This window comes from Chiloscyllium punctatum, chromosome 12 (assembly GCF_047496795.1).
Source record: "Chiloscyllium punctatum isolate Juve2018m chromosome 12, sChiPun1.3, whole genome shotgun sequence".
In the NCBI taxonomy this organism is placed as follows: Eukaryota; Metazoa; Chordata; class Chondrichthyes; order Orectolobiformes; family Hemiscylliidae; genus Chiloscyllium; species Chiloscyllium punctatum.
In genome coordinates this window covers 22,581,271-22,597,696 of record NC_092750.1, presented here as the reverse complement: position 1 = coordinate 22,597,696, position 16,426 = coordinate 22,581,271, and the positions used below count along the sequence as shown (strand labels likewise).

The following is a 16,426-nucleotide window of genomic DNA, read 5'->3' as shown; positions in this document are numbered from 1 at the left end:
TCCAAAATCCTGGTAAATCTCCTCTGTACTCTCTCAAGTGGAATTACATCCTTTCTGTAATGAGGTGACCAGAACTACACAGTACTCAAACTGTGGCCTAAGTAATGATTTATACAGTTGCAGCATAACCTCCCAGCTTTTATGTTTTGTTAGGCAAGATGTAGAATATAGCCATTATACTACTGCTACCATCTAATCCCAAGAATATGAATATAAGCATATATGTTAGTTTTAACTTTGGATAGCCTAAGAAATAGTAATGCTTTGCAGATGCAGAGAACATTTAGGAAGTTGTGTTAGCTGTGTGGACGGTGAAGAAAGGAACATTAAATGAAGTACTGACTATTCTGACTAATTTAGAAGTGTGTCATCAGCATAATTTTAAGGGAATGTGAAAAACAAGCCAATCATCTGCATCGGGATCAATTTATGTTTTTTGCCTTCAGTTAGATAAGGTGATAAGCACAAATTAGTTACTGTCAAAGAAACATCCCCTCATCAGTTTAGAGATACATTCCTTTGTTTGGCCACAACTGCATCTGGTAATAAGCCCAATAGTCAAAAGCAATTGATGTTAAGAAGATAGAATACCAAAATCAAGGCCTGTACATTCAGGTTATGTTGTCACAATAATTGTACAACAAGATTTGGGTTTTTTTTAGGTTTAATGGTTTTGACTGATAGGAAGATATCCTAAGACATGATCAAACAAAACAGATGATGCAAAAATCTTTAAGAAACACAAATCAAGTCAGAAGATTTAGCCAGGTCACATGCATTTATGCAAGTAACTTTTACTAAGATATAATAGGGGAGAATAACTCTTAACTACACTTTATAAGATACTGCTCAGATATCACAACCAGGTTTTGCAACATCAAGGTTTAGCCAAAAAGAAAATGTAACAAAATGTAATATAGTTATAATGGGAAATTTGCCTTAATAGGTGATAGTGACGTTTCCTTAGATTTCATCATTCACTCATGGTTTCTTTTAATCCTTGTTTAATAATTCAGACTTGCAGTCAAACCTTGCAAAATATTTGTGGAATTGACAAAAAAAAATCTGATAGCAGGAATTAGGAACTTCAATTATAAACAGGGATTAATTTAAATTAGGATGGTTCGCTCTGGAATGGAGGAGGCAAGCTGAGGAATTCTGAAGATGATGGAAGTGAATAGATAGAAGCTATTCAGTGTAGCAAGTGGTTCAATTAACAAAGGTCATAAATTTAGAATTATTAGCAAAGGACAAACGATTGAGGTAGAAAGTTAGCAATAAGTGATGGAACAAGCTTCATGTAGCTTATGGTGTTTCTATTTCTTATTTCATGTCAAAGAATTTTCTTTTTGGCAATGTTAACCATTTTAATGGGAGGAAAATATGACCAAGAAGAAAATATTGCGTAACTGTTCAGAATGGACTACTGTATTACAAAGAATTGTTTAGCAACTTCTAAAATAAACATCTAATAATCTCCAGCAGAATCTTGTGCTGCTCCCTAGAATGGGTAGCAGAGAGATCTGATTGATCAGGAAACCAAAAATTTGCTTCCCATGAAACTAAATATTTTCTGATCAGCCTACTCAGATGTTATTATATACCTCTGATATAGATTGGACTTGAACCTGGGCTTCCTGGCGCAGAATACTATCACTAAACTGCAAGAACCCCACAGGTTGTATCTAAGCTATTAAAGTAAGGAACATCTGAAGTTCAGCTGAACTTCCTGATTGCAAACATCATGAAGTCCCTTTGATTTGGTTCTACATGCCATGCTTGATCATTAAAGGACAGAATTTAGTTCGTTTTTCTAATCTATTTATCCTTTAGCAAGCAATATCTGCATTCTGATTCCTGGCTGCATTTCCATGATATGTAACAGGTAAGGTAGTCAAAAGGCTGTTTATTTCCTCTTGGGGAAGCATTTTTTGACAGTGCAATGAGTAAGGTTCTTTGGAAGCTGTCTAAGGGGCATGGAGCAAAGAGGCCTGGCTATATGGGGCCTGGTGGGAAGCTGAGGGGAGGAAGGAAGGAAAGCAAAGGTGCAGGAAGTAGGAGGGAGGAAAAGGTGTTATACTTTAGGCATACAGATCCTGTGAATTGGTGGAGAAGAGAACTATCAGGTAGCAATGATGGAAGAGAAAGGGTTGGGTCAGTGCTGCCTATGCTGGGCTCTAGAAGTTGACCAGTGGGGTGCAATGGGTTGATAGCTCCAGGATAACTGTCAGATAGTATTTTATTTGGGCAGGGGAGGGGGGAGGTTACATGGAAATGGACAAAACCATGAACATGGAGTAGGTAATGCATGTTGCTCAGATGGGAGTGAAGGAAGGGTGATGCTTTTAGGATCAAGCGTAATAAAGGGATGTTGAAAGTAACAGGGGAGAGAAATGGTAATATTCTGTCATTCATAGTCTGTTGGAGGGACGTTGGTTGATGTTGGGGAAGGTAGAAGATGGTGGAATAGTTTCAAAGGTGACACCCTGGCTCAAATACCTGGCTTGACGTCCAAGTATCTAAGTCTTTTTTTACACTCTGACAGTTTGAATGCAGAGGCAGAAGTAACTGTTACAATCTGACAGGCAATCCCATCACAACCTTTAATTAGTACCACATTCCAAGCTGAGTGAGGCATTGATAGATCTTAATCTTACAGTGGGTTATAGACAAAGATTGTGATATTGGAAAAGCACAGTCGGTCAAGCATCATCCAAGGAGCAGGAGAATCGATGTTCCAGGAATAAGTCCTTCATCAGGTTAATGGACCTCTGGCCGGAAAGCTGGGATCCTCGGTGGGCTCATTTCATTTCACTGCTCTTATGTACTGATGGTTGCATTAAGTTTTCCATTTTCATGTTAACACCATTGGTATAATCCATTTGTTTGAATCAACTTGAAACAAAACAGCTTTAACTTTGTTCAGAGATTCCCAGCATCATAAATGCCAGTCTTCAGCCAATTCAATTTGCTCCACAAAATATTAAGAAATGTGGCCCTGGAGACTGCAAAGGTGATGGACCCTGACAATATTCTGTCAATAGTGTTGAAGACCTGAACTCCAGAACTTGCCACATCCCTAGCCAGGCTGCTCTAATACAGATACAATACTGGCATCAACCTGAATATGTGAAAAATTGCCCAGGAACTATCCTATACACAAAAAGCAGGACAAATTCAACCAGGTCAATTACTGCCCCATCAGTCTACTCTCGATCATCAGTAAAATGATGGAAGGTATTATCAAACAGCACCTGCTCACTGATGCTGAACTCTGGTTCTGCTCAGCTCCTGACCTCATTACAGCTTTGAGTCAAACATTGTCAAAAGAGCTGAATCCCAGAGGTAAGGTAAGAGTGCCAACCATTGATGCCAAGGCCGATTTGACCAAGTGTGGCACCAAGGAGCCATAGATAAACTAGAATCAATGGGTATTAGGAAGCAAACTCTCCGCTGATTGGAGTCATACCTGGCACAAAGGAAGATGGTTGTGGTTGTTGATCAGTTATCTCAGCTCCAGGACATCTCTGCAGGAGTTCCTCAGGATAGTGTCTTAGGCCCAACTATCTTCATCAATGGCTTTCCCTCCATCATAAGGTCATAAGTGGGGATGTTCACTGATGATGGCACAATGTTCAGCACCATTCGTGATTCCTCAGATACTGAAATAGTCCTTTTTCAAATGGAGCAAGACCTAGACAATATTCAAGCTTGGTCTGAAGAGTAGGAAGTAAATTGCATGCGACACAAATGCAAGGCAATGATTATTTCCAAGAAGAGACAATCTAACCACTACCCCTTAATATTCAATGGTGTTAGCATCACTGAATCCTCCATCATCAACATCCTGGGGCTACCATTGATCAGAAAAACTGAATTGGATGAGCCATACAATTGCAGTGGCTACAAGAGCAGATCAGAGGCTAAGAATATTGCAGCAAGTAACTCGCCTCCTGACTTCCCACAGCTTGTCCACCATCTACAAGGCACAGGTCAGGAATGTGATGGAATACTTCCCATTTGTCTGGATGAGTGAGCTCCAACAGTACTCAAGCTGGACACCATTCGGGACAAAGCAGACCACTGAATTGGCACTGCATCTACAAATATTGAGTCACTCCACCACTGATACTCAATGTGTACCATCTGCAAGATACACTGCAGAAATTCACTAAAAGTCCTTAGTCAGCAGCTTCCAACCTCATGACCACTTCCATTTTGGACAAGCACAGTAGTTATGTAGGAATACCCTTTGCCTCCAATCCACTGACATTCCTGACTGTTGCTGGATCAAAGTCCTGGAATTCTGTCCCTTGTGTGGGTCAGCCTACAACACATGGACTGCAGCAGTACACAAAGGAAGCTCACTACCACATTTCATCTGTAAGGCAACTAGGGATAGGCAATAAATTCTGGCCAGTCAGTGATGCCTCTGTTCCACAAGTGAATTTATTTTTTAAATTGCTGCTGGAACAATCAGGTGATATCTTTGCCAGTGGGAAGGCCACACTATCTGCATAACAATGCATATTTTTATGACCGCTGGTGACTAGAAACAGAAAGTATGTAGGCCTATGGGACAACAAGCCCAGACTTATGCAACATTGGAGGCCACAAGCACTCTTAATTTGGTTGCAAGGCACTCATATATCTGAGACATATTCTCCAAATGTGTGTGCATCTTTGAGGAATGATAATCAGGTGAACACTAGTAAATGGGTTTCTAAATATGTCCCAAGGCTGCAACATTACAAATTATGCACAAAGTTTAATTTGGCACAATGCTAGTGATGCAACAACTGATGAAGGAGCAGCGCTCCGAAAGCTTGTTCTTCCAAATAAATCTGTTGTGTGGTTTTTAGTTTTGTCCACCCCAGTCCAACACCAGCACCTGTATATCACAACTGATGATGTGAGACAATGAGTAAAATATCCACAGGCCCACATTGCCCAAACCATTTGTGAATAAAACACAATGCCCTGAAATGTCTGTGGGCACTGCAGCAATGGATTTTGTTGAAACATTTTGACTTTCACTCATCAGAGCAATTTGGAAGAAATACCAAAAGGAAAGCATTCATACTGAGTTAAGGGGAAAGTGCTGATTGTACAGCAAGTGGACTCTGATGAGTGTATTGCTGTGAAGTATGCACCAGTTAATGATGATAAGCAGTTGATAGTTGAGCTTTGTTTAGACATTCAAATCTAACAGGTTGACTCTAATTGGTTAAGATGTTGATAAAGAATGATCCTGAGAATGGCTGTCATCAATTTTGAAAAATTGAAACTAGTGCAGCATTTATACGTATTCTCTCTGTAGCTTGCACAGTGAATACATTGCATGGACCCTATTTCTGAGGGTACTGCTTAAAGGCCAATTTTATAGTGTGTAGGAATCCCAACATCTATATTGATCAATGAAGGTAGGTTTGTAGTAGACAGTCATAGAGAATTCATGGCTAATTCTCATCTATAACATCAAGGTAAGAGAGTTCATTTTGCTACTGTATTTGAGAAGTGAATTTGAACATATGAGTGTTATTAAGGCATAGAAGTAGATTCTTAGATTAGCCATGGGATCATTTCAAACATATTTATGTAATACAAATATGTAAGGGATATATGGTAATCACAGAATCTGAAAGTATTACGGATCAGAAGGAGGCCATTTGGCCCATCGTACATGCACCAGCTAGTCAAAATTAGCATCCAAATTGCTCTGATGAGTGCAAGCCAAAACATTTCAACAAAGTTCAATAATGCAATGATCACAGTGGATGAAGTGGTAAAGAAGGAATATGACATGACCAATTCCATTTCGGACAAGGACAGCAGTTACATGGGAATGCTCTCTGCCTCCAACCCACTGACATTCCTGACTGTTGCTGGGTCAAAATCCTGGAATTCTCTCCCTCGTGTGGGTCAGCCTACAACACATGGACTGCAGTGGTACACAAAGGAATATAGAAGAAAAAAAACCTTCATTGGTTGAGGTGTTGAGTATAAAAGTTGGCAAGTCATGTTGCAGCTGTAGAAGACTTTAGTCAGACCACATTTGGAGTGCTATGCACAGTTCGAGTTGCTAAAGTAGAGGAAGGATATGGAGGCTTTGGAGAGAGTGCAAAAGGGGCTGGGGAGTATTAGCAGTAAGGAGAGGTTGGACAAACTTGTGTTGTTTTCGCTAGAGCATTGGAATGGTGACCTGATAGAAGTATATAAAATTATGAGAGACATGAATAGGGTGAATAGTCAGAGTCACCTTCCCAGGAATCAAGTACTGGGGGCATACGTTTAAGGTGAGAGAGGGGAAAATTTAAAGGAGAAGTGTTTGGAAAGTGTTTTTTACACACAAGGTAATGGGTGCCTGAAATGTGCTGCCAATGGAGGTGAAAGAAACAGATACATTAGCAAAGTTTAACAGGCATTTAGACTCATGAACAGGCAGAGAATAGAGAGATTTGGACCATGTGCAGGCAGATGGGATTAATTTAGAATAGCATCATGGTCAGCAAAGACATGGTGAGGTGAAGGGCCTGTTCCTGTAATGTACTTTTTTCTGTGTTTTATTATCTAGTGCCAATTTCCTGTTGGTACATACATGTCCTTACACAGTCTTTCAATTCAAATTATCATCTAATGCTGTCTTGAATCTCCAATGAAACCAACCTGCTCCACATTTCAGTGCATTCCAGACTGAACTACTTGCTGAGTGAAAAAAACATTTTCTCACTTTAGCCTGGCTTATTTTGCACATCACTTTAAATCCAGGCCCCTTTTTGTTCATTTCTGAGCAGGAACAGCTTCTCCCTATCTACTCTGTATGCTCATGATTTTGAAAGCTTCTATCAAATATCCTCTCAGCTGCCTTCTCTCCTAAGTGAACAATCCCAACTTCTTTAATCTTATAAATTGCTTCTGTATTCTGTCCGAAGCATTCACATTTTCCCCCTGTAATGTGTCACTCATAACTGTGCACAATAGCCAGCTGAGGTCTAGCAAATGTCATGTACAAGTTCAACATCATTTCCATGTTGTTGTACCTAGCCAAGACTCCTTCCTTATTAATTTTGAAATCTTCTACTGACAGAGTTTCTTCTCTGTCGCCATGGCCTGGACAGTATTCTACTCTTCAGGAAATTCAGATACAAAGTATTCATTTACCACCTTGTCCATGCCCCCTGCCTTCATGTGTAAATTCTCTTTTTGATCCTACTCCTCCTCTAACCACTTTTTCTTTTACTATTTATACGTCCATGGAAATGTCGGTTATAATCTGCTCATCGATTCTCATAATTCCTTTTTGCTTCTTTGTTTTTTTCACCTTCCCTCTAAGCCATCAGTATACCTCTTGGTTCAACATTCTACTTTCTGCCTTACACCTGTATTAAGTATACTTTTTCTTACTAATGTTAGTTTCTACCTTCATTGGCATCCAGGGATTTGTTTGTCCTACTTTAACTATTTTGAGGGAGCATGCCTTTACTGTTGGTGAACCATTTCCTCTTTAAAGGTAGCCACAGTTCAGTTTGTGTTTTTCCTAGCAAACTCTTGTTTCAGTTAATCCTACCCACTGTATTTTACACTAGATGATGATCTATAGCCTACAATGTAAATTGTATCCTTTCTATTCCTTGGCTTTAGCCAAATTGAATCTATCCTTGAACCCTCTGAAGCATCCTCTTTCTCCATTCTCCAGCACAATAATACCCAATTCTTAATCCAATACTGCTACTCTTCCTCCTTTCTTTCCCTTTTGAATCTTATACCCAGGGATATATAATACCCAGTCTTTCCCTTGCTGAAACCACTTCTGTAATTGCCATGACATCAAATATTCTGCATGGTAATCTGCATCTTTAACACTCCGACCTTACTTACTTTACTCCATGCATTTATATATGTGTATCTGTTTTGAACATAATTCTTCCTCTCTACTCTGGAGTCAGCTGCCTCCTCTAGTATTTTGTGAACCCTGATATTCTCTACTGATGGCTCCCACACCCTTCTTCTGAAATTAGTTTAAAACCCTCCCAAAGGATTTAGCAAAATGCCATGCAAAAACTCCGTCTCAGCTCTGTTCTGATGCTACAGGCATCATCTTCCCAGAAGCCAGTCCTAATGTCCCATCTTTATTAATTTCCATTGAGAGCTAATTTTTCATTGAACCTAAAGATATTTCAGAGAGTTTTGTCCTAGCAGGAATCCCATGACAACATTACCTATTGGCACATAGAGTGTTGTTAATACTAAACTCAATGGCATTGAGTTGTTGAGTTCAGTAGTTTAATGATTCCTAATTCACACAGTGGTGCTGGGTCCATGCTCATCCAGGTCTATACAAGCCTGGTGCTGAAATAAGAATGCATTTAAGTAATCCTGCAGGGCAATGCTATGTTGATCAGATCACTACTTGCGGTATATCAGGCAAACTCATGAACAGGCCAACAGCAATCATATTTGGTCCTGAAAAGTGCCAAACTTATAATATCCTAGGTAAGGTACCTCAAGGGTTTGAGCAACAGGTTGCAACCTCAGTGCTGTTCGTCACTGACATGATGTCGTCATCGAACCAGGAAAGATGTTTTGCCTATCATGCAAGTGAATATTGTGGTATATAAATTTCAGTGCCTGCGTGATGCTCAGAAGGTAGCCTGTATGTCGCAAAGACTGGCAGATCGTAACCAACAGCTTAGCCCTTTGACTGTTCTCAACAGGCAAGATATTGATCATACTCAGTTCACCAGTCCTTGCAAAGTTTCACAACACTGTATCTGACATTAGATATGATTTTATGTCAGATGTCAATGATGTATTTATCTTGGCAACATCTCTACCAATCAGATTCTACTTGCCAATCAATCAGCTCTCTTGGACGTAGGTTTGCTCACTGAGCTGGAAGGTTCATTTCCAGACATTTCGCCACCATACTAGGTAACCTCTTCAGTGAGCCTCCAGGCAAAGCACTGCTGATACTTCCTACTTTCGATTTACATGTTTGGGTTTCATAGAAAGCAGGAATTATCAGCAGTGCTTTGCCTAGAGGCCCAGTGAAAATGTTAACCAAGTATGGCGATGAAATGTCTGGAAATGAACCTTCCAGCTTCGCGAGCAAAACTACATCCAGAACCTCAAACTGAGCTACAAATCTTCTCAAAACTCACCAATCAGCCCTCCCTCTCGCAAAGTATACATGTTGCTTTTATTTTACTTTGGCAATTCGAATTGTCCTGAAAAGTGCAAAAAAGAAAGCTGTGGCAAAGATGCAAACTTTTTTTTCAGCAATACTCATGTTCTGTACAACCAAATGACTACATACATGAATGAAGTGAAATTAAATATTTATTAATATATGTATTTCATATTTGGTGATTAGACACCTGTGCCATCTTTATAAATAGTCTGACTAGTCCATGCTGACCATATTCCCAAACTACAGGTTGTTCTGCCATAATGTGCATTTCTTTAACATAGGTTTGCAGTAATACAATTGATGAATTGGGGACACTGTTTCTAAAGCATGAACGTTTAAAATGTGTGCTGGCTATAACACGATTCCATCTCCAACACTTTATGTGCTGCTTCTGAATTGTGAATTTTCTACAATGGGGGGTTGCACAAAAATCTTTCCTATTTATGAACTTATCGAAATGTCTTTTAAATGTTGTAGCCATACCTGCATACACCACTTTCTCTGGCAGTTCATTCCACACGTGAATCACTCTGTGTAAATGTTGCCCCTCATGTCCTTTTCAAATCTTTCTCCCAATACCTTAAAAATATACCCCCTAGTCTTGGACTCCCCCATCCTAAGGAAAAGACTCTTGTTAATCATCTTATATATGCCCCTCATGATTTTATAAACCTCTATAAGGTCACTCCTTTACCTCCTATGTTCCAGTGGAAAAACGTTCCAGCCTATCCAGCATCTCTCTTTATAACTCAACCCTTCCATTCTCAGCAACATCCTAATAACTCTTTTCTGAACGCTTTCCAGTTTAATAATGTCCTTTCTATAACAAGACAACCAGAACTGCATACAGTACTTCAGAAGAGGCCTCACCATGGTCTTTTACAATCTCAAAGTTTGTTCCTTTACCATTTTTTAATCTTTTCCTCCTTGTACACCAAAGTACAAACTAATGCCCACAACTGAAGTGAGGCAGCCTGATTGGTCTGCCTTATTGCCTGAGATGACCTTGATAGGAGTCCTCTGTTGGTCTGAGGCCTAGCGGGCTCTGGCCTACTGAAGAATTCCTGCATCCTCCTTGGCCTGACCTGCAGGAGGTAATGCGGTCAATGGTAAAAGGAAAATGGAAAGGTATGGCATCCTAGGAAAATAATCACAAAGGTGGATTGATGACATTCTAGATGTATGAATAAAACAGAATACAGAAGTTCTGAACTTCCATCTACCTTTTTTATTAGGCTAACACTACGTTTAGCCATGCAGATTGATCCTGGTCCCATTGCTGATTGCTTAATAAGTGACTGCACGGCAGGTGTAATACTCTGATGATATCCTCACTGAAAAATTAACATTTCTAGAAAAAGAAATATAAAATACGAGGAGTTAGTAGCAATATATTACTGAAAAATGAGGCTTTGTGGATGTTTTTATGTTCCAAAAGTAGAACTTTAATGAAATTAAAAGCCTAGATTCAAAATGTTTCTAATAAAAACAAATTGTGTACAGTGTGGTTAATGTATTACACAGCCTGTTAGAGGTTCCAATAACTTACTGTTCAGAAATAAAATCCTGAGAGATCTTTATTTTTGCTTTTCAATTTAAAGGATGGTACTGATTACCAAAGCTGTTGGTACAACCAAGCGAACAAGCCAGGCAGATACCTTCGGGAGCAGTTCAGTGATCGGATCAATACTGCTGCATTTCCCTTTAAACTGATCCGAGGAAAATGGGTTCGTCCAGGTCATCTCCATGCAATACGTGGTTGCAGCAGACAATGTGTTAATCCCCTGTGGATTCCTCAGTGTTGCAAACATCATTATGGCCCTTATTGTCAAGGTAATGTCAGATACGACACATGTCACAATTCTATCACCATAGTCTGGTTTGAGATATACGTATACTGCTTTTCCCTCTATTGCTCACTGCTTTTTTCTTGAAGTTAAGTGCATTTTTACTTCAACTTTAAATAAATCACGCTATAAGCCAGCAACAGGCATATAATTGAATATTTGAAACTAACCTTTGAATATGTATGAAGAGACTAAGATAGCCCCTAGTGCAGAGCAAGTTAAGGGAAGATTCTTTGAAGAGGTGACAAGCAGGTTAGACCAGGGAAACCCAGTGGATGTGGTCTATCTAGACTTCCAAAAGGCCTTTGATAAGGTGCCACACGGGAGGCTGCTGAGCAAGGTGAGGGCCCATGGTGTTCGAGGTGAGCTACTGGGATGGATTGAGGATTGGCTGTCTGACAGAAAGCAGAGAGTTGGGATAAAAGGTTCTTTTTCAGAATGGCAGCCGGTGACGAGCGGTGTCCCGCAGGGTTCAGTGTTGGGGCCATAGCTGTTTGCATTATTTATTAATGATCTGGATGAAGGGACTGGGGGCATTCTAGCGAAGTTTGCCGATGATACGAAGATAGGTGGACAGGCAGGTAGTACTGAGGAAGTGGGGAGGCTGCAGAAGGATCTAGACAGTTTGGGAGAGTGGTCCAGGAAATGGCTGATGGAATTCAACGTGAACAAATGCGAGGTCTTGCGCTTTGGCAAAAAGAATAAAAGCACAGACTACTTTCTAAACGGTGAGAAAATGCGTAAAGCCAAAGTACAAAGGGATCTGGGAGTGCTAATCGAGGATTCTCTAAAGGTCAACATGCAGGTTGAGTCTGTGATTAAGAAAGCGAATAAGATATTGTCACTTATCTCAAGAGGGTTGGAATATAAAAACACCATTGTGCTACTGAGACTTTATAAAGCTCTCGTTAGGCCCCATTTGGAGTACTGTGTCCAGTTTTGGTCCCCATACCTCAGGAAGGACATACTGGCACTGGAACATGTCCAGCAGAGATTCACACGGATGATCCCTGGAATAGTAGGTCTAACATATGAGGAACGGCTGAGGATCTTGGGATTGTATTCATTGGAGTTTAGAAGATTAAGGGGAGACTTAATAGAGACGTACAAGATAATATATGGCTTGGAAAGGGTGGATGCCAGGAAATTGTTTCTGTTAGGTGAGGAGACTAGGACCCGTGGACACAGCCTTAGAATTAGAGGGGGTAAATTCAGAACAGAAATGCGGAGGCATTTCTTCAGCCAGAGAGTGGTGGGCCTGTGGAATTCATTGCCGCAGGGTGCAGTGGCGGCCGGGACGCTAAATGTCTTCAAGGCAGAGATTGATCGATTCTTGTTGTCTCGGGGAATTAAGGGCTACGGGGAGAATGTGGGTAAGTGGAGTTGAAGTGCCCAGCAGCCATGATTGAATGGTGGAGTGGACTCGATGGGCCAAATGGCCTTACTTCCACTCCTATGTCTTATGGTCTTATGGTCTAAGATTTCATAAAGTTCACAATTATAAGGGGTTATTATGCTATAAATAGTGAGAGGAAGCAAATTGAAAGACAAAAGAGTCAGAAGACATTTTTCATGCATTGAGTTTTTTTAAATGATGCACGACACGATTGACTGGTGAAAGGAGATTCGGGCAGTAATATTCAAAACAGAACAGAATAAATCCTTCAAAAGGTAACATTTGCAGTACTATTGGGAAAGAGCAGGGGAGAGTAGTTAATTGTTAGATCTGTCAAGCACAATGTTCTTCCTACCAAAGTGCATCACCTCTCACTTCTCTGCATTCAACCTCATCTGTGACCTATCCATCCACTCCAACAATTTATCAACATCCTTTTGATGTTCCACACTATCCTCCTTAGAATTCTTCCATATTTTATGTTACCTGCAAACTTGGAAATTGTCGCCTGCACACCAGGGTTTAGATTATTAATATATTTCAGAGAAAGCAAGGGCCCCAGTACCAATCCCTGGGGTACTCCATTTAAAACAAAATCTTACTGTGTCCTGAAAAATATCCATTTACCATTAGTCTGTTTCCTATCACTCAGCCAATTTTGTGTCCATGTTGCTACTGTCCCTTTTACATCAGACCCTACGCTTTTCCTCAGGTGTGTTGTGAGACACTGTTAAATGCCTTCTGGAAATCCATGTGTACCATGTCCAAAGTGTTACCCCCATCTACCCTTTCCATTACCTCTTCAGAATACTTAAACATGATTTTTTTCCTTAAAACATATGCTGACTCGTCCTAATCAACCCACTTTTTTCCACACTGATTCTATCAGGATTAATTGTTTCCAAAAATTTACCCATCTGGCAGTGGTAAATTCTTCCAAATACAAGAAGATAATAGAATCCAGCTAGATAGAAATGAATGACAGGGACACTATAGGCCCATAGGAGGTTGTTAATGGGGTGATTCTGAAATGCTGCATGAGAAAACTAGCTAGGCTTAACAGAAAGAACGTTTGCCAAAATATGAGAAGATTCAGTCCATAGGGCTGACTGGCCTCCTTCAAATGAAGCATCCCCCGTTCACTCAAGGCCCAGGCCCAAAACTCTTTGTTAATCTAGCAGATTTACCCTGAGACTTTATTATTTCAGTGTGCCCTGGAGGAATACAGTCACCTTGTAGTTCTCATGGAAGTTGTAATGATAGAAGACTCGGAAATGGAACATGCCAGTGCTCAGTGGGGTTCAGTGGAACAGCCTGTGAATTGTGTGAAACTGGTAGATATGGACCCAACTGCAAAAGTATGTATCACAACCAACTCTATGTTCTCTGAATTACTGCAAGAAAAGTTGGTAGTTTTGCTTTGTATTTTCTAACTGATGTGATGTCCTAAAACCAAAATGCATAACCTAGTTTACCAATGCATTCCTTAAATTGCTTTTTATCTTCTTGAAATTTTGGAATCTGCTTGAACAAATATACAGAACTAATGCAGCTTACAAATACTACATTCAACTGTTCAGGCTGTATTCATATAGATCATACATCTCAGCAGTATTTCTATACAAAAGTTGTCATGTGATAAAGGAATAACCATTTGAGAGCTCTGCGAAGAATTTGCTTATATCTAGATCACTTGTCTATTGCTATTACAGTCTACAAACTGAGTTTCACCTGGACTAACTCCTTGAATTATAGCAACTTTCACATGTTACTTTTTTTTTTAAATCTCACAGAATGCAATTGCACAGAAAATGCAATCTGTGATGAAGGAATTTCTGGTGCTGGAACTTGTTTCTGTAGAGAAGGATGGACTGGAAAATATTGTGAAACAAGATTTGGCAAGTAATTTTACATATGTAATTTTGAAATCAACATTAATTAATGAGCCCGATATTATATGTTATTGTCACTTATTTTGCAGTTATTTGTAACTTACATTAGTGCAAGTCCATTTTAATACATATGGTTTTGTGACTTACTGAAGTCAGAAAAGTTTATTTATTCCATTAATTGTCAAATTCCAAATTCCAAAGTTAAAATTAAATCAATTGATAAAGCAAATTACTGTAACTGAAGAATTGCAAATTGCTCAATTTGAATTAGTTTTCTCCAATGGAAATCTTATTTACTTTGTAATATTTTGTACATATGAATGAATATAGCTTTCACTGTTCGAGCACTAACAGTAAAGTCAAATTGAGTGTAATATTACTCCTACATCAATATTGCTGTTAACGTTCATGGGCAGAAGGATGAATACTTCTAGGTAAGAAAATTGTATTGAGTTGCAATAATATCATCAATCTATGCTACTAATCACATTACAGAATCCTCAGTCAGCCAATTCCGACTTTGCAAGCACTAATAACCAAATTACTTTTGAAACACTTTATGCAAAATATAGACTTAAACATATACATGAACTGAAAGGTAGAATCTCAGCTGTTTTGAAAAAAGAACTCTTGTTATTTCAAACATCTAGTTGAAATATCTATAAATTAATCATGACAGAGAAACTTGATAATATTCCACATGTTATTTCAGGGGCAGTTGGTGGTTCAACAATCGATATTACTCAGATCACTGTTAAAAATCTAGCTCATTGAATAAGCCTTTTTTTGTGGGGTTTTCAATAGTGAAAGGAATGTAGAAAAAGTGAAAGCTGTCCCCAGTTGATGCCAATTAGAGCTGACTCTTGGGGCAGTCAGGGCAGTTGGTTGGAAAAGGTTGGGAGTAACTTGATGTAGTCAATAGCATAGCCTGTGGCACTGCTGTGAATGATAGACTGCAACTTCAGGATTTCACCCGTTCATAGACTCATACTAAATCCTAAATGTTGTAGCCAGATTCAGGGGATTAATGATGCTGATCACTGACCGTTCGCATTGAAAACCCTGCAAATTTCTGGAAGGATATGGGTTAAAATGTTGGATCTTTGAAATTGAAACTTAAAATGATAGAATGTAAAACTGCAGCTGGCAGGAAGAAAATAATGTTTCGGGGGTGACATTTTTAAGCTGCATTGCCAGGTTATTTTTCTCTGATTGATGTTCGACGTATTTCCTGTACATCAGGGTGTAATCTTCATAAAGAGAAATACCAGTATACATTTAAACTCTCATGAATTTGTGTTTCATAGATTCTCAGCAAAGATAGTGTAATTAAAAGAAAAAATGTTGTTATTTGCTAAAATCCATTAGTTATCTTTCTATTAGTAATGTATCTATATTTTAGGAGTTTACTTTAAACAAATTTTGAACAATTATGACATTCAGTAATTTGTAAGTGCTAGCTGTTTTTATTCTGGGATAACATAAACTGCATAAAATCAAATAGAGGCAAGTGACTTTAATCAAAGAATTAAAACATATTGATTTAAGATTTGCATAAAATTTAACTTTCCAAACATGCTACTTTTAAAACACGGATTAAAGTGCAGCAGTCAAGATAGTGATTTATCCACTAAACAGGAGATTGAAACTAGTGTCTTTGTCGTGTTTGATTAATTTTCTTTATTGTATATAGTGTCATTTATACTCCAGTCTTGAAGCACTGAGTTTTTTGTATTTTTGTTTAATGTAGCTGTAAAATCTGTATGTTCCCCAAAGTGTGATCGCAATGCTGTTTGCAGAAGTGACAACATCTGTGAGTGTAATCCATACTATGAAGGTGACGGAAGAAAATGTACAGGCAAGTACATATACATGTTTAGCTAAGCTTAACATATATAATTGTAAATTCTATTTGGTTGTTTCGATTTCAGACTAGCTTATATTGTGGGGCCAGTAGGTGTTCTCAGTTTGCTATTGGTGGATTCTAAGCATTTATTTTAAAATTGCAAACAGATTATTTTCAGACTCAATTAGCATATACACGCTATGTATAAATTAATTTTAGGGCCTCAGAGAGGTGATAGAATTTTAAAACCATTGC

General features: G+C 39.0%; 1 protein-coding gene across 2 annotated transcripts in view; it reads left to right on the top strand.

Annotated features, from left to right (window-relative positions):
- stab1 (stabilin 1) overlaps positions 1–16,426 on the top strand; it is a 282,900-nt gene that overhangs the window by 235,100 nt on the left and 31,374 nt on the right. For both annotated transcript variants that reach the window (XM_072582082.1, XM_072582081.1), the window contains exons 55-58: positions 10,792–11,023; positions 13,642–13,791; positions 14,227–14,331; positions 16,076–16,183. In XM_072582082.1, the coding sequence (XP_072438183.1) occupies positions 10,792–11,023; positions 13,642–13,791; positions 14,227–14,331; positions 16,076–16,183 (595 nt within the window). The remainder of the gene's footprint in view (positions 1–10,791; positions 11,024–13,641; positions 13,792–14,226; positions 14,332–16,075; positions 16,184–16,426) is intronic.